At 41.3% G+C, this 19,663-nt stretch overlaps 1 protein-coding gene across 1 annotated transcript in view; it reads left to right on the top strand.

Annotated features, from left to right (window-relative positions):
- Positions 1-19,663, top strand: part of ZNF638 (zinc finger protein 638) — a 42,008-nt gene that overhangs the window by 21,532 nt on the left and 813 nt on the right. The window contains 8 exon segments of the mRNA XM_050896671.1: positions 1,615-1,740; positions 6,066-6,115; positions 10,322-11,747; positions 12,376-12,441; positions 15,066-15,319; positions 15,353-16,065; positions 18,213-18,305; positions 19,175-19,293. Coding sequence (XP_050752628.1) covers positions 1,615-1,740; positions 6,066-6,115; positions 10,322-11,747; positions 12,376-12,441; positions 15,066-15,319; positions 15,353-16,065; positions 18,213-18,305; positions 19,175-19,293 — 2,847 coding nt within the window.

Genomic DNA, 19,663 nt, shown 5'->3' on the forward strand with positions numbered 1-19,663 from the left:
TTTTTTTTCTTTTTTTTCTATACTGCAAAGTACCACGTTAGGAAAATAAATAAATAAATAAATAAAAAAGCAAGTTTTTCATCTCCCACTACCAAGAATGTTCTGCTAATGAGAGATCAAAGTTTCTGACTCTTTCACACTCATCCTGAACAAGAAAATAGTTTGTCTTATTTGTTGAGGGCAGTGGGGAAGTAAAGAAACCAACTAACCGAAACAAACTGTAGGCTTTTATCTGGCCTGAACAATACACGAACAGTTTGGTAAGCTCTGAAAGTAAAGCTTCCCAAATGGCTGGACAAGTTATTAACCTTTGACATCAGAGTTGTAAGTGGGGGGAAAATGAGTTCCCATTTTGTAGGAAGCTCGGGGGGAAAAAAGTCATTTTGATACGAGAAGTGAAAATGTCAGAATTGCTGTAATTGCTTTTTGTTTTGGGACACTTCAAAAAGTAGTGACTTGGTTGTCAATTTTTTAAGATTTTGTTATTTTAATTCTTAATGTTTATATTTTTGCACTTAACATTGGGTTTTTATTTTATGAACTAGATTTAATTTACTGTATGTGTGTATATATTTTAACAATTAAAAAGCAATTGTGTTCCCATTATTATGAGCTATTTCAAATGTCCATCTGCTAAAAAAACGTAAAACAGGTGAAGATGCTTTTAAGAAGAAGATAGTATTTTTCTTTTTTGAAACTAAAACTGCTTTTTTAAAATTTTGAAATGCAATAAAGACGACTGCAGTCAGTAAAACATCTAGGGCCAATTTCTAGACCTTCAACTAATTTTGTTGAATTGAACATCAAATGCTTTAATTCCACTGAATCAGCACTTTGTGATAGAAAGCTGTTCCATCAAATACTTTCTGATCTGTTTTCAATAGCCAGAGTTGTAAAGATCCCAGAAGGGCAGAGGTGTTTTTTTAAGGAAAAAGAAAAAAGGGAGGTGGCTTATTTAAGGCTTGCTTTAAATAAAAAAAAAAAAAAAAAAAAAAAAAAAAAAAAAAAAAAAGGTAATATAGTTAATATCAGCTTTACAACACAGCTTGAATAGCTGGAAAATTTTAAAGGTGACTTCTGAAACTCATCTTATTTTACTTGATAGCTAAAGGGTAAAGAAGTGAGAGATTTCTCGTGTAGCAGATAACCTTTTGTGTGTAGTTCATTTTACTGTTTCCTTGATAAATGTGATCTTGCAGTTTTTTTTCGTGGCACGCACTTCCCCTCGCCCTCGTGGGAAGATGCTCATGAGTTACAGCAGAATCAAAGCTGAACGTGTCCGGAAGCCAGAAGGTCGGACACATGTGGGTAGGGAAGCTCCAGGCTCCACTGGTTTGTGATGTTGTTACTTACTGAGTTCTAAAGGTAATTCCAAACAGGAGAGATTTCTTTCTTCAGCCTCTCAGAAAGAAGAGAGTCCACTGTTCTCTAGGTCCAGAACATAGGATTTAATCAAAAAATGCTGCTTATATCTGATTTAAAATGGAGATGTTGAAACCCTTCAGGAATACTAGATATCACATGCTATACCAACTGACTTTATTAAATTTGTTCTGCAGTACAGAAATAAGATGAAGTAACGGTTATTAGAAGCTTGTGCTCTTTTCCTTTCAGGCAATTCTGCAGCTGGATAGTCCCAAGTCAGCCAGATCAATGTACAGCTTCCTGAAGCAATATCCCTACAATATGGGTGAGCATACATTGACCTGTACATTGTCACCCAATGGAGAGTCTGCTGAGGTAAGTTTTTTAAAATTCTTTTTCAATAATACGTTATTTTTGTGGAATAGAACCACCTTTCCATGAAGAGCAGCTAATGGTGACAATGCCAGTATTTCCCTCGCTATTTGCTGTCATTGTGGATGAGAGCGAAAACTGTGCAACAGCTGGGAACTGGATCAGCTGGTCCGTATTCTGGGATGTGGCATAGGTGTGAAAGTGTGTGTTGCTGTTTGTCTGTCTTCTGTCTCCTTCTGTATTTTACAAACATGTATGGAATCTCTTTGCACTGATGGAAGTATTTCTTAATGAAGGATGAAGAGAAAAAGGAAGAAAGGAGGAAAGCAACTGCTTTGTGCTGGTTAGAAAAGGATTCCTAATCGAAATTAGTAGAGTTTTTTTTCTCATCTAGTTTGATTCATCTTCAGCAGTTCATCTGCTTTAGTCCTCTTGATTCCAGACTCAGTTGCTATGTCAGCATTGGTCTGTGTGCCGACGGCTGCTTCCATCTTCTCTCTTAGAAATGAAATTACTTGCAGTATTGAGCAGCTCCCAGTTTACTTCTGGTGATTTGCTGAAGGAACGGCAAGCTGCAGCAGCTGAACACCAGAGAGGAAGGAGCTTAGTGCATGTTGCATGGGATAGATAAAGAGCTTTAAGCAAGAAATGCGAACATGAGCCACATGCTAATAGCGTTCTGGCTTCCAAAGTGGAGAGTGGAAATCCAGACATGGTCCCTTTCTCAGTATGGAGGTACAGCGCTGTTTACTCTGCACTTGAACATCAGGATTTTTTCTTTCACTAGTTCTGCGTGCCCTTGCCTTCTCATTTTTCAGCTCCTTTTTTGTGTCCTGACCCAACAAAATAATTTTAATCACTTGTCCAGTGATCGACTCTCCGTCTCTTGCCACATCTTCCAAACTATGTTTATTTTAGGGGGATATAGGTTGGCTTTTATTCCTCTGAATTCCAGCCAGGTTGGTTCTTCACAGCTCATATCTAACTGAGAGAACAGGGACCAACTAACCAGTTCAACATGAACTGTATACTGTTGAGATTGAGACCAAAATGTGTATAGGAGTTTTTTGTTGTTTTGTTTTGTTGGGTGTTGGGTTTTTTTGTGGTGTCGTCCCGTCCCGTCCCCCCCAGTGATTATCCGTATGGATTCCATTCTTGGAGCTCTCATTCCCTGTGTGTTGCAGTTCCTTTTCAGTGGCATGACTTTGGGATACCATTCGAACAAGAGGATGTGCCTGGAGGGGCAGGGCATCTTAGTTTTTTCCCTTCGCTTTTATTCATCACAAGAGAAGGTTTAACTTCAGGTGCCTAATGATAACAAGGGCATCAGTCCATCAACAGGAAGCTAAAAAAAAGTCATCCAGACATGTACTTCTACTTACCAGGCTGACAAAGCTGTCAGTATTATTTGCACTGAGCATAACAATTAATTTCTTTTTTTTTAAAGAATAGGTTGTGTACTGATCATTGGCTTGTATCGTGGTCTGTTTTCTGTTGCATTGGCAATTTCTTCTGCTTTATTGAAAAGCATCCTTATTTATGAAGTCTGTAGGGTAGCTATATGGTGTTTAGGATTCACATTTTTAAAGACACATGGTGTCAATAGGACATTTCTGGTAGGGCTCTCTTGCGATAGTTGTTGAGTAGCATCTATGGTGGTTTAGGACATACGATGATACACAACAAGATCTGATTTGGGCACACAGATGTCTTTTTGACCGGACTACTAGTGCCCCCTTCCAAGTAAATCAGCAGTTACTGTGCATGTGCAGAGCCTAGTCTGTGTAAAATCAGTTAGTTTTTTACCTTTCTGCGAGTGTGACTCTTTGAAATGTCTGCAGAGGTTCAGTGATCAGCCTGCCTTCCCAGCTCCTCCCGACCTGGCGTTCTCGGCCTTCGTCCGTGGCTGAAGGGGCATAGTTTGTTCATTAGGAGCGACCCTCCCATTAACTAGCCTAGATTCAATATAACAACACTGAAAATGCTTTTTAATTACGTACTTGATTCAGAGAACTGGTTTAACTTGCCTTCTGAACGCTGCATCTCTACCAGATGAGTGTGGTGGTGTGGTCCTGTCGGTATGGCAGGGGTGGGGTGAGGTGGGCTGGCGTGCGTCCCTCGGGACCTCCGATGCAGAGTGAAGTGCTGGTAGCTAAAATCCGGTGAGCGTGGGTGCGTAGGGTGCTCTTTTCTCTTCTGCTAGCTGCAAGAGCTTGGATTAGATGTTCCAAGAGTTTTTCTCTCTCTCCTCTTCCCCATGACAGGTTTGATTCTCCCCATTGCTGACTCTCTTTGTATGGGACAAAATAGGCTCTTCTTCCGAGCCACTTTATTTTCTATTTCAGTTTATATAGTGAACTTCAGCTCATTTTAAAGAACATAAATTATAATTGTGTTTGATGTCAGATGCATTTAAGAGTAGTATCTTTTATTAGACTAACTTTGTAGCTCAAGAAAATAACCAAATCTTCAGGCTTATGAGCTTTTTCTCATCTAGAAAATCCTAAGTAATAAGCTCCCTTAGCACTGAAAAATAAGCAAAGTAGTCATGAAAGTGCTTATGCTAAGGAATGTCTGTCAAGGATGCATTGTGGAAACACTTTGTGATTCAAATCTGCTTTTTATAGCTGTTCCCTATATCTTGTGTAGCAACAGAATAACGTGCCTTTGTCACTATAAATGTTTCATCAGAGCAGAGTTCAATGCCAACAAAGAATGGCATTCACACTCTGTTTTCAAAATAATATTTCTTTCCAGCTGCACACTTTGGGTGATACAGAGTGCTTATCTGATTTAGAGAGGTTGACCAGCCAGATAGCAGTAACTGATGCCAGTGGCATAGTAACAGCAGTAATGTAAGTGCTCGCTTAATCACATTATAGTTTTGTTTCTGTAATTTTGCTGATGATGTCTGAATTTAATACTGCTGAAATAACAAAAATATGGGGAAACTTCTGTAACGGTGAAGGAGATGTGCAACTGGAATACAGAATCATAGAGCATGGCTGCAACTGGTGTCGTTCCAGTCTTTGTCAATGCAACTGTCACAGCTTTTGCGCAAATGTTAAAATAAACCTGTACTTTGGAGGTATGCTCCTAAGCTTTATTTTTATCTATATCTGAGGTGGAGAGAAAAATGCCTGGCCACACTGATAAGAGGGAAAACACAGTTTTTTTCATCTGTTCTTCTTCACTGCCTTTTGAGTCTGTTACTTCTTGTCCATCTTCTCGGTTATGTTGCCAGAATCTGGATGATATGCCTAGGTACTATAGGAACATTAAGCTCGTAGCTCCATTTTCCGTAAGCTGTTTTCCCTAGAAGCCTTTCATTCAGAAGCTGGTCTGAAGGAAAAACAAAATCATTTTTAATTCATTATAACATGTTCAAATTACTTTTGGCACTTACCTCTGGAATAATGTTTTTAGAAAGGGAAAACTGAAGGCTTTGGAATTATGTGCATAAATAAAAGATTAAAGTGAATTCTACGTGCACTGAATTTATCTGATGTTCTTTCTAATAGTGATAGTCTTCAAATTAGTTTGTAGAATGCCTTCAAAAGAGATTGAGATTTCAACACTGAGTTTTTAAAGGGTTTTTTTGTGGTTTTTTTTTTTTTTTTTTTTGATTGCTCAGACCTATGCTACTAACTGATAGCTGCAGAGCTTGGATGGTTTGTGGTTGTCTTTTTTTCAGAAGACATTATTTCATTTCACACTTATTCCACAAGTTTATTCTACATAATAGAAAGTAGAAACGCGTAGTCATCCTACAAGAAATGACTGCAGGTTTTCAGGAATAGAAACTGGCCTTGGGTTTTCCGTAGATACTTGCTCGACTTGGAATGTAGCTTGTCTTTAGAAAAGGTGTGCTGCTGTTCTCTGTGTAATACTTATTGTCAAGCTAACTGCATTCACCATGAGCTCTGCAGCCGTTAGCATCCTCGCCAGTACAGGAAAGAAGGTGGTGTCTGGGAAAAGATGTGTTTAACATCCCTCTCCCCCAAATATCTCACAGAGCAAAAGCTAATTCTGCTCAAAACCATGACAGCTTTGAAGATGAGACAAACGAAACAGTTAGTGGTGTGCTACATGTTCTGTCTAGCAAACTTTTAGTAAGGTCTCTTAAACTGCTGTGCACTTTTATTTGTCATCTTATGAAATATCTGTTCTGTGGGGAACAGTTTTAGAACAATTTGCTGTCATTTGATGTTTCAGGTGATACATGCCTAAATTTGGGTTCACGGTGTTATTCAGTAGCTGGGTTATGCAAATTCTGTGCTGATGCTTCTGAAAGTCATAGATACTGAACCCTGGTTTTTCCCTTTCAGGCTGAAGTTGTAAAAAAAGAAGTGAAGAAAGAGGACTCAAGCAAAGGAAGGTATGCCTTTCAAATATTTAAGGGTTTTTTATATATCTATACTGTTCACGGAATGCATATCCAAGATCAAGCGGATTGCTGAGCCATCTCTCTAACTAAGCTTGATGAAAAGGCCCTGTGTGCGATCCATCAACTGTTACCTGCTGTTACTTCTTTCAAGCTTTTGTGTGTTCTGTGTGTGCAGGACGTGTAGTGTATTGCTGTAGAGCTGTAATGTTTGTGATTCCTCTGAAATCTGGGGCTTTCAGAGAACATGGACAAATGGGGTGAAATCCTGTTTTCTGTGTAGTTCGTTGAGTTGTTATTGTTTTACTAATTTGGCCAGGATTTTACCACAGGTCCTGGAAAGTATGTTTGGATATACGTGTTGGTAAGACAATTTTTTGTTGTATTTAACCAGGCAGTGATTGCTTTATTTCGACCTACAGCGCTTTCCTCTGTCAGAGCACCTGGCTCTATTGTTTCTGTTTCCAAATGCTAAAAATAAACTGAAACTTCCATGTTTAACTTATTAACTTGATGCTGTGATACAGGTCCCTGAATTGATTTAAAAAAATGTTTAGATGCTATATTAACATCAGAACCTAGAAATGGGAAATGGTGGTTTTGGTATGTTCCCTTTAAAATTGTTTTACGGACATTGCTTGTAGTAAAATTTCTAATGGTGGAGTAACTATTTGTTGATTTTAGAGCCTTGATTATGTTTTTTTTATAAATGGATAGATCATTATAAGAGTTCTTGTTAACAAATATAACTTAAAACACCTTCTGTGACTCAAATCCATATTTCTGGATAAGTTTTATCATTAAAAAAACCAAAACAAAACTGTGTAATAATGGTCCTAAACTTCAATTTCAGGTAATGCCATTATACTGTCATGGGCTGTTACTGTATTTCCAAAACCTGTTTCTCTCAAAAGTAAAGTTAGGCACTCCTAGTTTCATGAAACTTCTACTCAGACCCTAGTAAATTTTGGAAGCATTTAGTTTGTAAACTGTCTCCGACTCACAGGTAGGCAGACACGCAGGTAACCTTTTTGATTCCAGACTGGTGGGCTTTAGCTAGCGGTGGTAATTAATCAAAACAAGTGACTTGTACATGAATCCCAGCTACTGCCCAGCATCATGCTGTGGCTGTCGAACAGAGGGGAAAACTGACTTTTTTCCCTACAAATAACGCTACACTCATTTGCCTTGTCTGAGGCAACTGTCTTCTCCTTGTAAGCCTTTGTGATTTGACTGATTATTTTTTTTTAGTTACATTTCATAAGAAGCAGAAAATGTCTTAAATATTATTATATATACCTTGTCACATGTTTCTGGGGAGGGAAAGAGTAGCAAAATTGGGGGAGCAGAAGGGGCTGCCCTCTCGGTTGCCCGGGATGATGAGATGATCTTGAAAAAACTTGGGAATGCTTCTGGAAGCTCGGTTGTTGTCCAGCCCGAGTAGGTAGTTCATCTAACCTTGCGGCTGAGGTGACTGACGTGTTTACGTGAACGCCTCTGCTCTTTTCAAGGATGCTGATGTGTTTTGCTGGGATTTGTTCTCCTCAGCTAAAATAGCTGAAACTTTTCTTGGCCAGGTTAAGACTCACGGACCATCCCACTGCTCCTTTTAATCCTGAGCTGATGTGTAGGAAGCAGGTTGTGTCTCCGTTGTGACACAGCCTCTGAGCTGGCATTTCTAGGACTGAACTCTCCAAGGCTTTCCCTTGCTAACTCAGGCAGTCATGGCTGCGTATGGCAGCTAATGCAGGGACGTCCTAAGCAGAAACTGAGCACCAGGTATTGTTGGTTTCACCCTTTACGCTAACTTCTGTGCAGGAAATCTGTCTTGCAGGTCTATGTGCTCTTTCTTTCCCAGTGCCTAACAGGTCTTTTAAGTGTTATTTCAAGCACCTTGATGCTTCGTCAGGCTCACTCATCTTTATCTCTGCGTATTACTGCCTCTGCAGAGCTCTCCTTCCACTGCTTCACAGTCTGGTTTGAATCTATCGGTGTATTTTGGAGACCACCAGGGCTTTGTGGAAGGCACAGGGTGGGTGTTGGCATGAAAGGAGATGTAAAGTCCCGAGGATTCAGAGACTAATATCTCATTTGAATTGTGTAGAGGATAATACATGCGTGCTACTCGCTGTAAGCTTTGTAGTTAGTGTCTGGTTCCAGTGTTCACTGACATTTTTCCATTCCCTGCAAAAAACGTATAAACAGAGGCTGTGGGGTACAGTTTAGCAGGGTGTTGGAGCTTGTATTTAATTAAGCTTTCTATGCATCAGTGACAAATCTGGCCTTTCAGAGCTGCACTTCTGGGTTTTGTGCTCTGACTTATCCAGGTAGTGTTTTGCTACACAGACACGTGAGCCGTAAATCCCATTGGTCTGTAGGATGCTCAAATAGAAGAGAAAATTAACTGAAATGGTTTTTGCTTTCGGAACACAAACAGTGTTTAATTGATGTCCAAATATCTTCTGTCTTGTGACCAAGTAAAGCAATATTGTGGCATAAAAAGCAGATCAGCCCTGACTGCTTAGCCACTCATGAGGCACGCTTACCCCAAAACATTTGCAAGTAAGAAGTTTGAATTGATTACAGGTCTGAGCAGCCTGTTGGAGATGAGCGGGATGTTGGAACGAGTGAGGTTGCTTTTCTTGCATAAGACTTCAGTTGCTGTGAGTTGAGCCGCTCGGGCTCTGAAGGAGATTCCCAGCATTTTGTGGGGCACCGCTGGGAGCACGCACGCTCCATCGCTCCTGCGAGCGCTGCCTGCCAAGCTGCAGAACGCTGCGCTCCTGCCGCTCTGCTAGGGGAGGAGTGCTCTCATATTGTGCCGCAAGCGTCCATCTGATGCATAGCCGTGATGTATTACATCTGTGCCAATTTTAAATTGGTGTTGTGAAAGATTTTGAGGCAGAATTCATATCCCTTCTTCTCTCTCGCATTTTGTAGCAGCAGAGGACAGTGCCCTCAGGTCTGGAGGAAACCTTTGAGATCGGTGTTTTTGTTGTGCTCGCATAGCACGGGTGTTAACTGAGTTTGCCTGTTCTCATCTTTCTGTTGAATCCACGTATTGTGTCTTCGTCTCGTTAACCCTCGCATCTGGCTACTTCAAGACTTAACATTTTTGTCAGCGCTGAGTTCCATTTGATCTAGCCTTCCATTTTCTTGCTGACATCGTGCTGGGAGTAGTACCAAAACGGCAGGCTTCTTTGCTCTTTTTTATTTTCATGAGGGTTTATACCGATGTGCACCCTTTATTCATATACATAGGTTCTGAGAAACCATAGCGCAGGCTGCTCCATTGTGCATAACCACTGATCGATTATGTGTGTTTGCTGCTTTTGTGTTTGTTTCGACACTTAGCATTGGTGTTTTGGCACCTTTCCATCTAGAGATGCATGAGGTGTTGGGATGCTCGTTTTCTCGAGCTTTGTGGGAAAAGGGGCACAGACATCTCTAATTTCAGTGTCTCCCAAGATCATCTACGGAGGATTCTTTCTTTCAGAGAAGAATAACGCACTTACTGTAACTGAAGTTCTCTGAAAAGTGCTATCCTCTACATTGTCATCTTGGGCTTTATTGTCCTGGGAGCTGACAGTGGGATTATACAGTGAAAACAGAGCCTGGCCGAAAGGAGCCTCTGTGCATGTATTGTGTTCCCCGCTATTTTGTGAGGTCAATGCGGTTTAAAACCAAAGCAACCCCTCCCTCCCCCCAAACCTGAACCAAAAAAAAAAGAACAAACTTCAGACTCTTAGCTACTGGAAGAGTTCTCTAGGTTGGTGACTGTCTTCAAACACAACAAAACTCTGGTAGTTCCTTTATACGGGGAGACTGAAGCTTTATTTTCGCTGTATATGTGCTTTCACAGTCTGCCTTGCATCAGGGGATCTAAATTTTAGGAGTTCATGTCAGCGCTGAGGTCACAGGGCACGTCTGTAATGAGTGCTACCTTGAGAGGTCTGACTACAAGTAATGCAATTTGAAGTGTAAGAGGCTTGCGGTACTGAGGTGGATTAAACAGAAGCATAAAACTAATCAGCTATTCGCCTCAATGTTTTTAACCATTTTAACACCGATAGGCTAGATTTCCAAATGCTAAGCACTAATGCATCAGGAAATCCCCCACCATTGGCGTCAAGAGGTTTCTGGTAACTGTAGAATTCTCAACATAGTTTGATTTCTTCTGTTTTTTTTAAATGCATTTAGCTCTGGCTTGAAAAAATATCCAGAGGGATCAGGAGTGGTGCAAACAGCAGCTGCTAATCCTCCAGTAGAGCCTAGTGTGGCAAAGAAAGGACCCATTTCCATCTCTAATGTCAAAGACGAGATGTCAGCAGTACAGATAGAGCCCTCTGAGTCCCATCTTGAAAGAGCAGTAAGGGAGTCTGCTGCAAGACTGGCAGAAACGTCTGTGGAGAAGGCGGGCGCTGGAGTCGCAGTTACTGTGGCATCTATCAAATCCGCTGATACCGAATCATCCGAAGCGAAGTCAGAAGAGATGCTGCTGGTGCCTTCCAGTTTGGAGAAAGAAGAGGCAGTTAAAGATAATACTGAACCAGAGTTGTCTGAATCTGCTGTTGTGTTGGCACCAGAGAAGGAAATTAAAGAGAAAGATGAAGAGTTGTCTGCTCCTGCCATTGAACCACCAGAAGAATTGTCCGATGTGGGCAAGGCTGAAGATGTGCCATCAGATTGTGCTGTGAAGCCGGCAGCAGGGAATACGACGGGGGCTGTCCCTGAAGCGGTGCCCCCTGATTCTGATGCAGCTTCAGTAGAGATGGTGTCATCTGTTGTCACGCAAACGAACAACAAGTTGGATGCTCCTGAAAAAAATCCTGTTTCTGCTGCTGTGAAAACCGAACATGAAATGCCTGTAACTCAGATAACAGAGAAGAAACCTGTACTTAAAACTGGGTCGGCTGTGGAGAAGAAACTGGACATAACTGGAGCAGAGAGAGAGATGAAACCAGAAGAGTCTGTGCTCAAAGCTGGAAGAACTGCGGAGGAGAACCCTGAAAAGCTTTTGGTCAAGACTGGGGCAGAGACAGAGAAGAAACTTGAAAAATTTGTGGCCAAGGTTGGGGCTGCTGTGGATAATGCTGCAAATGCTGTCAATGAGAACAACGAGGGAAGTTTAATCAAAGCCCATCAAAATAAAGGAACAGGACCAGCAAAAACTGATGAAACCCGCAAAGCAATTACGTTAAACTCCTCTTTATCTGTCAAGGAATCTTCCTCTGTTGGTAAAACCATTTTAAAGGCCGTGGTGTCTCTTCCGGATATATCAAAGTCAAGGGTTCCAGTACAGAGAAATGAGCCTTCCCTGTGCAAAGGAGAGGAGCAGAAAGCTCCCTCGAAACCTGAGACCCGAAGCCAAGCAGCGGTGGAGAAGAAAATCGCATCAAAGGAAGAGGGTCATCCGAGACCTGGTAGCAGCCGATCAAGCCTGGGAGATGGCAGCGGCAAATGTAAAGTGAGCAGAAGTTCTGTTGTTGATGGAAAGGGAGGCAATGGGAGGAATTCATCTCAGCAAGAGAAGGACTCACGAGTGGAATCTAGGGCTAGTTCAAAACAGTCTCAAGAGGGAGAGAGTAGATCATCCAGCATGAAGAAAGACAACAGCAGCAATAAGGTGAGGAGGGCAGGAAGGCCGGTTCAGTGTGCCTGATCAGTAACTAACTCCATGCTTCTCTCAGATGTTGAGTATGGGACAATGAGATTATGTTCCCCTTCCCTTTTCCATAAATCACTCAGCTGGTTTGGGCCAACAGGCAAGTTGGAATAGCGAGATGGCGGGCAACCAGTTGCTTTTAGATGCCGTGTGTGCAACGCAAGCATGTAACTGGTTTGAAAATGCTACTTGGAAAAAATGGCAGGAAGGTATTTTTGAAGCGAGTCTTTATTGAGTGTCATAAACTTTATGTTCTTGGATTAGTTCTGAATGGGAATTAATAAGCTTTCTGTCCTTTTGTGAGCTGATATTTGCTTTGTCAAGTCCTGCACAGACACTGGTTACTGAAAAGAGGCTACTAAGCAAGGTATCACCTGTGACTTGTTGCTAGAGACTGTATGCCTGGACTCTACCACTGACGGTTGGCTTAGTTCTGTATTTGCCAAGCATGTGATCAGAAGCAGCAATCTGGACAACTTTAAAAAGTTCATTAAGGGAAAAAATAGCTGATTTTTTAAATTATTTTTTCTCTTGTGGACAGGTTAGTTGGCTTAACTGATTTCATGTGAACTTTTGTCTAATTTTGCAGGCTTCTGTTGGTGGCAATACTAAAACTTCAAAAGGTGGCACTAGCAGCAGTGCAAAACAAAAGGAGGTAAGGATGTAACTGTAAATGTTCTGCAAGTCAGATTGTCTTGAAAGCCTGTGTGTGTACTAAGAATCTTTGGCGTCCTTCCCTAGGGAATTTTTTGTATTACTAGTTCGTTACAGACTACAGGCATAAAGCTGTAAAGCCAAGTAATTTGGAATAGAAACTTAATTCAGGAAGTAAGTGTTAAGAGGAGGTGTTTTTTGGTCTCGGATATTATTTGTTTGAGAGAGAGAGAATTAATTCATTGGCTCTCCAGTTGCCTGCATGAGATCTTTATTCATCACCACACTTGTGAGAAGAGGAAGGAAGGCTGAAGTCTTCTAGCTCTTTATAAATGATTTTGTACAACAGGAGGTAGTCAGAACATCTCCATCCACGGTACCTCTCCCGTGCAAAGGTATTTCCAGTGGGTTCTGCAGAGCAAGGATTACTGTACATTTTTGGTGCAGTGTTGGTTTGAAGAAGAGCTTGGGAGCCTGTAGGCTCCACAGCTAAAGAGTCTGCATTTTTACAGGAAGGTGAAAAAAAGATACCCTCTCTCTCTCTCAGATAGCTTGGGCTTTGGGAAAGAAAAGCAGAAAGAAGGTAATAAAAGTCCATGTTGATGAGTTTGTAGAAGTAGCGTTACGGGATCAAATCGAAGATCTACCAGGTAAGTAGTGGGTCCCTATGAAAAGGGTTATCTGAGATAAAGCTGGAAACCTGAATCCTTTTATTAATCTTAATTCACATAAACTTCTTGCATCACCAGCACAGGGTGTTTGTGAAGTTGATGGTAGCGATGGTAATAGAGAACGCTTTCCTATCTGATGTTCCAGATGTTTGTTAATCCCCAAGAGGAAATTCTGCACCCTTTGAAAAAAGGCTTTGTAATGTCAATTACTTCTTCCTGCTTTATGCTTCACTGTTATACAGCTGATAAGAACCAAGATCTGTGTTCTCTTTTTCATGGAAGAAAGAACACAGTAACGTTTGGTTTCAGTTGAAATGTAACCAGATTCTTTCCTTCTTTTTCTTCACTGTGCCCGCCTTGCGTTAGATATTCCTCAAGTTTCTGCATCAGAATGTGGGTGGAGGCACACATTATTCCTGGTATTTGTTAGCTTTTTAAAAAAGAAAGGGAAGAAAAGGCATGTAGCCTTTGAATTTCAGATTACTTTTTCTGCTGGAGGACAGTTTTTAGTATTTCTCAGCTGCAGTCTTACTCTCTAACAGAGGAAAATTCATCTTGCCTTGGCCTTCAAGTTCTGCTTTGACAGGAGTTTTTTCACTCTTCTTGTGTTAGATACTGACCAGTATTTGATGGTAGGATGGAATATTTTGGAAAAAAAAAATTAAAAAATTCAGAATCGTTCATTGAAGAAATTGAATGCATAATTTGGGGTGGAATGGATATTTGGATGCATTTTACTGTCTAAAATTAATTTATTGATTGACTTCAAGTACCCATCTTACCCACTTTACCCTGCCATCCTGACTGTAAAAGCATAGCTATTTTACAGTGAACAAAGGATAATATTCTATTCCAAAAACATGACTACTGTCTATTCAAATAACCTAAAAGTAATTTGCGTTAATTCAGTCTTTTATTAAATTCAACATCTATCCATACGTCCTCCTCCAGATGCTCTCAGCTACATATGGCATTAAATTGCTGCTAATTCTTTCCAGTGGTCCTAGAATAAGTTGTGTGAGCCCTGATGGAAGCTGGCATGGTCCGACTGCAGGGTAGGAGGAGTTTCAGATGCAAGACATGCTCCAGTAAGAGCATGCCGCTGACTGAGGAGAATTGGAAAGGGTCAGGCTCTGTCATCTTAAACATAAAAATACGGTAAGGCATTTGCCAGAACGCTAGAGCTTGCCCCTGGGGCCCTGACGAAAGACAGCTGGCACAGGAGGAGCAGCAAGTCTGCCAGAGAGTCCGTGGGGCTAGTCAGATCTTAATAGAAAGGAGAAAATGATCTTCTCCTACATGTTGGTTATAGAGGAGCGTGGGGAGGTTCCAGTACTGGGAGCCCTTTCCTGGGCTGGAGTGTAGGGCCATCGGAGAACCTCTCTGAAACAGAGATGTTTGTTAGGAGATTGAAACCAAAGAGGCAAGATAAAACAGCGAGTAGTCATCAGGACACAGAATGACTTTGTTGGATTGAAACATCTAACGTAGTCTCCTGTTCTGTAGCAGCGGCCAACAGCATATGCTTAGGGAAGAGAATGAGATATTGACACAAGGCAATAGTATTTGTGAAGGGTACTCCGGAGGTATTCAGATTTTCACTAGTCTTTCTGCAAGTGAGTGCAAAAATATACATGAGTATTCAGGGCATCGGCCCAGTTCTTTTAATAGACATAAATTTTGTCTATTCATCTGCTGTGTTTTGGAAAAATGCTTTGGGTTTCTGAATTAAATCTGCTTACTTAACACAAATGCTGATAATGAAAACTCTTCCACATGAGACTGAAGGCCTGAAAATTTTTTTCTGCCATCAAGTCCAGTTGCATTTTTTTTTTTCCCCCTTGAGCCAGCTTCAGCGTGTAGGTATTTTTCATCAGGCACCCTGTGGATGGAGGTGCTTGTGTCGCTGGGTGAATGTTAAACTTTGTTGTATTCACATTTTTACACTTCCTAGGAAGAAGAGCTGTTTCCCTTTAACCTGGATGAATTTGTTACTGTGGATGAGGTCGTAGAGGAAATCGAGTCTCCCGTTAAAACACGGCGAAATCCACCGAGGGGAAAGAGAAAAGATGGTGCTAAAACCAACTCCTCTTCTGAGCCTAGTTCCAAGAGAAGGAAAGGGAAGAGCTCCGTAGCACGCATTGCTGAAAGCGAACTCTCTTTTGTCACTTTGGATGAAATCGGTGAGGAGGAGGATGGGGCTGCACAGCTAATGGGAGTCGCTAATTTAGAAGCGCTCAGTGACCCGCAGGGCCTGGTTGTAGTGGATGAAGTGATTGAAGAGGAAGAACTTATGTCAGAAGCAGTAAAGGATCCACAGTTGCTTGTTACTTTGGATGAGATATCTGAACAGGAGGACCTTAGTTCTCATAAAGACGTCCCTAGGTCAGTTTTTGAGGAGCAGGATTTGAAAGCTGAGCCCTTGGTAACTGTAGATGAAATAGGTGAAGTGGAAGAGCTGCCTCTGAACGAGCCTGCTGACTTGAATATTGAGGATGTGCTGAAACAGAAGGAGGATGATAAAGTGACTGCTGAGGATACTGGAGATTGTGCTTCCTCCCAGGTGCCCGACGATCCCAGTGCTTTAGTGACAGTAGATGAAATACAAGAGGACAATGAAGATAACCCTCTAGTGACTTTGGATGAAGTTAACGAAGATGAAGACGATTATCTGGCTGATTTCAATCGTCTAAAAGAGGAACTAAACTTTGTTACAGTAGATGAAGTTGGAGAGGAGGATGAGGAAGAAGAAAATACTTTCCCAGGGAAAAATCTGAACGAGGATGAAGACGATGAAGATATTGTTGCCGTTGCAGGACCAGAAGAAGAAGAAATTGCTGCCATTGCAGGACCAGAAGAGGAGGATATTGTTGCTGTTGCAGGACCAGAAGAAATGGAAATTCTAGGAGATATGAGTCCAGAAGAAGAAATTATTGCAATCTCAAAGTCGAAAGGTAAGGAACCTCTCATAGTTTCTAGGGGGGAAATAGAAAATAAGATGCGTGTAATCAGTGCCACGCACAGAGAGATCCATGTAGCAAATAGAGGGACCTGAAAAACTCCAGATCTTTGACGAAGTTAATGGAAGAGATGCTGGGGAAAAAAACAGACACTGAGAGTGAACAGCGGCCTGAAGGTAGGATGTTTTATTAATGCGTTTTACAATGCATCTTTCTTTTGATTTAGAATTAAGCGACATGTTGATTTAAAGTGTTCATTTGGTGTTTATGATGGCTGAAAGTGGGGAAAATAGTTTCTTTTTTCGCCTTCAATGCAAGGCCTGGTAAGCTACCTAACACTGTACAGATTATTTATAGTCTTTAGTTACAGGGCCAAACCAGTAAAACAGGTGAGTCAAAGGAAATAGACACACAGATACAAAGATGTGACAGCTCCCAAGCTGGATCTAGAGGAAAACATGTAGAAGAATATCTATAGCATGGAATTAGCAAAGGGTTAAGAAAGTCTTAACGCAGGACCAAGCAGGGAGAGCTATATATAACCGACACACAAGAAGAGTTGTGGCCCAAGCGTGGGTGAAGGCTCTACGTGATGCAGTCCACTAGTATCGAGTTTTCTGTCTCGGCTGACGTAGCTGCGCACTGACACAGCACCTTTTGTTCTAGTGGTTTGGAAAAGCTTTTCTCCCATCTCGCGCTCATTGTGTAGCAGAGGCAAGCTGAGCGGTGCAGATATGGAGGAGCTGCAGAAACAGCAGCAATCTTGCTTAAAACAGAGTGTTTTAAACTTCAGTTTCTATAAACATTAGGAAAGGGATTAGTTGACTGTATACACCCCCAAATATATTTAAATGTTATATATTGTTTTGTTAATGTTATAGAACATAAGATTCCCCATGATTAACAAAAGCATTTACTGAAAATGCAAAATATCTTCGATGTTCTATTAGCAAGTTAGCTGTAAAAAGACCTCTTAAAATATCCAAGCCCTTGAGTTGATTTCTGATCTAGCTGGTAGTGCCAAATTATAATAAATATATTTGATACGCAGTAAATAAGTGATTTGAGTTCCTCTCTGTATAGTAAAAATCTCAGGCAAAAGAGCTGGACTTAGGAAAGGACTAGTTCCTCCTGAGTTTGAGAAGTGGAACCAGATAACTGGGAAGGAGGGGTTAAAGCAGGTAAAACCCTATTACTCGAGTCTTAAAATCTGAATCCAGCAGCAAAATAGGAGACGGTTTATTGCTTGCCCCGGGCCAGCAGCCCGAAGGGTGACAGCCAGAGTGCAGCTGGTGAAGAGCCACACGGCAAATCTGGAACTTCGCGTGCCGTATGATGCGGTGAGAGACTCGCAGTCGGCTGAAGCACCGAGGGGTGCCAGAGACTGATGCTGTCTGTTGCGTTCCTTCGACAGCTTCCTGGGCTTCGTTGTTAAGGCAAAGGATTTATTGCGTTAACCTTGTTTAGGACATGTTGGTATCTTGATTATCTGAGTATAGAATTAGAAAGAAAACAAATATTTTTGATGTGTGACTCTTCGCCTGCCAGTTGGACTGCTTTGATAGTCTAAAACCCAAAGACCTTGTTTATCTTGTAATAGAGGAGACTGTCAAAGTCCTTGTCTCCCGAAAAATCTTAAAACGTTGATTTTGATCTTCCCTTAGAGCTGGTTAATCTGATAACGTATTCTGTTGGTTTTGACTGGTTCTGTAATGAAGCTGAAATACTGCTGTTGGACCTCGAGCTAGATTAATTCAAGAAAGCTTGGTAGCTTGTATTATAAAGCAGTTGAGGTTTTTGTGATCATAATCACAAAGTTGGTTTGAAGCTGCTGATAAGAGCTGTAGAGGAAGGCGGCCGAGAGCGGCCGCGGTACGTCTGTGCAGAGTGCTGTGTGGTCAAGAGTGCTTTTGGAGTCATTCACCGCAGCCCCGGGGCTGTGTTTGGGAGTCTTGCCCGCAGGATTGATGTCAGGAGTCCCTGAAAATTGCCCTACAGAAAGACCAAACCGAATAGTGTAGAAAACAGCAAGGCCTGTACAGATGGTGTTCGTTTCAAGCAGTAACGAGCCATTACAGCTAGATACAGAATGCCTTTAAACTAGCGGATGCCTTTGTTTAACGTACGTTTATGGCCTCCAGTAGATCAGCTGGGATCAGGAGACAAAGAACCAGAGTCTAAGCGGAAGAAAACGGCTTCTTCAGATGTATCAAAGACGCAGAGTACTCCAAAAGGTAAAACCAAAACCACCCGCCCCAAATGCTCCATACTTTTCTTGCTGAAGACGGCTTTCTTGCCCATTTGAAAATGCCTCCTTTGCCTCGTTACCACATTTAACTTTAAAGTCATGGCCCATAGTCTGTGTTTTTATCTTGGCTCCTATAAATGCATGTTTAACAAGTTCCTGCAGCAAAATTGGAAGTTCTCTTTTCCTAAAATTTACAAAACAGGCTAACGTATTTATAATTAGCACAGTGCAGTGTAATATCTACTTACTGTTGTAATCCTGTTACGGGTTTTATTACCAACTTTCAATGTATAGAAATGAGGGAGCTGCTTACATAGTTTTAAAAGTGTGTGTGTGTGTGTATATTTATTTTCCAAGATCCTCATCTAAAATACTTTTCTATAAAACTACTGATAACGCTTGAACTGTAAAAGAAGTTGCTCAGAAAACATGGATCCTTGCCTGATGGCTTGCGTAATATTCTCTGTGACAGAAAACGCTTGCGTAACACACTGCAGGACAGAGGTTCAGCTTGGCAAACGAGTTGTATATAAAATACTTTTAAGGCCAAAAGACGCTGAGGTAGTTGCAGTGAGCTTCAGACCCAGAAGGTCAGTTGCCCTGTTCACAGAAAAGTGTGTGTCCTCCTCTCTTTATTGAAATAGGGCAGGTGGCCAACTCGGATTAGAAGCCTAATTTTTTGAATACTGAAAAGATGTAACTAACTTCCTTCTGGTAGCAACAAACTGTACAGATTTGGCTAGAGGAATCTGATTTTTTAATTTTTTTTTATTTTTTTTTTTTTTTAAAAGATGTGTTTTGTTAATGGGATGTTTTAAAGCTGCGTTTTGTTACTGTTGTGTGCTGTCTCTTCAGATTTGGATTACCTAGTTCCAAAGGCTGGCTTTTTCTGTCAGATCTGCTCGCTGTTCTACGCCGATGAAACGTCTGTGAAAAATCACTGCAAGACACCGCTTCATCAGCAAAACATGGAGGTAATGCTGAAGCTTCTCCAAACACACAGGGGTGAAAAGAATGTCATTCTAAAAATGTTTGCTTTCGCGAGTGCTAATAATTTCCTAGTGGCATAGGGAGCTCATATTAATACTTCAAGGGGTTTTAGTTTTAAACTCGGACACAAATATTGTTGAGTTACTCAAGCTCATCACCTACATAAAGCCTTCCTTGCCTAGGAATCCGTGGGGATAGCTGTTGTCTTCCCTTCATTTTTAAGAAGTGATTTTTAAAAAATATGCAGTGTTGTGTCCGAAAGCGTGGTTTTGTCAGATTTCCTGGCTTGCTGAAACTGCAGACTGGCTAAAATATCTTGCCAATGACCAAAAGGTCAGTTTAGCAGCCAGAAAA

This window comes from Gymnogyps californianus, chromosome 4, assembly GCF_018139145.2.
Source record: "Gymnogyps californianus isolate 813 chromosome 4, ASM1813914v2, whole genome shotgun sequence".
NCBI lineage: Eukaryota > Metazoa > Chordata > Aves > Accipitriformes > Cathartidae > Gymnogyps > Gymnogyps californianus.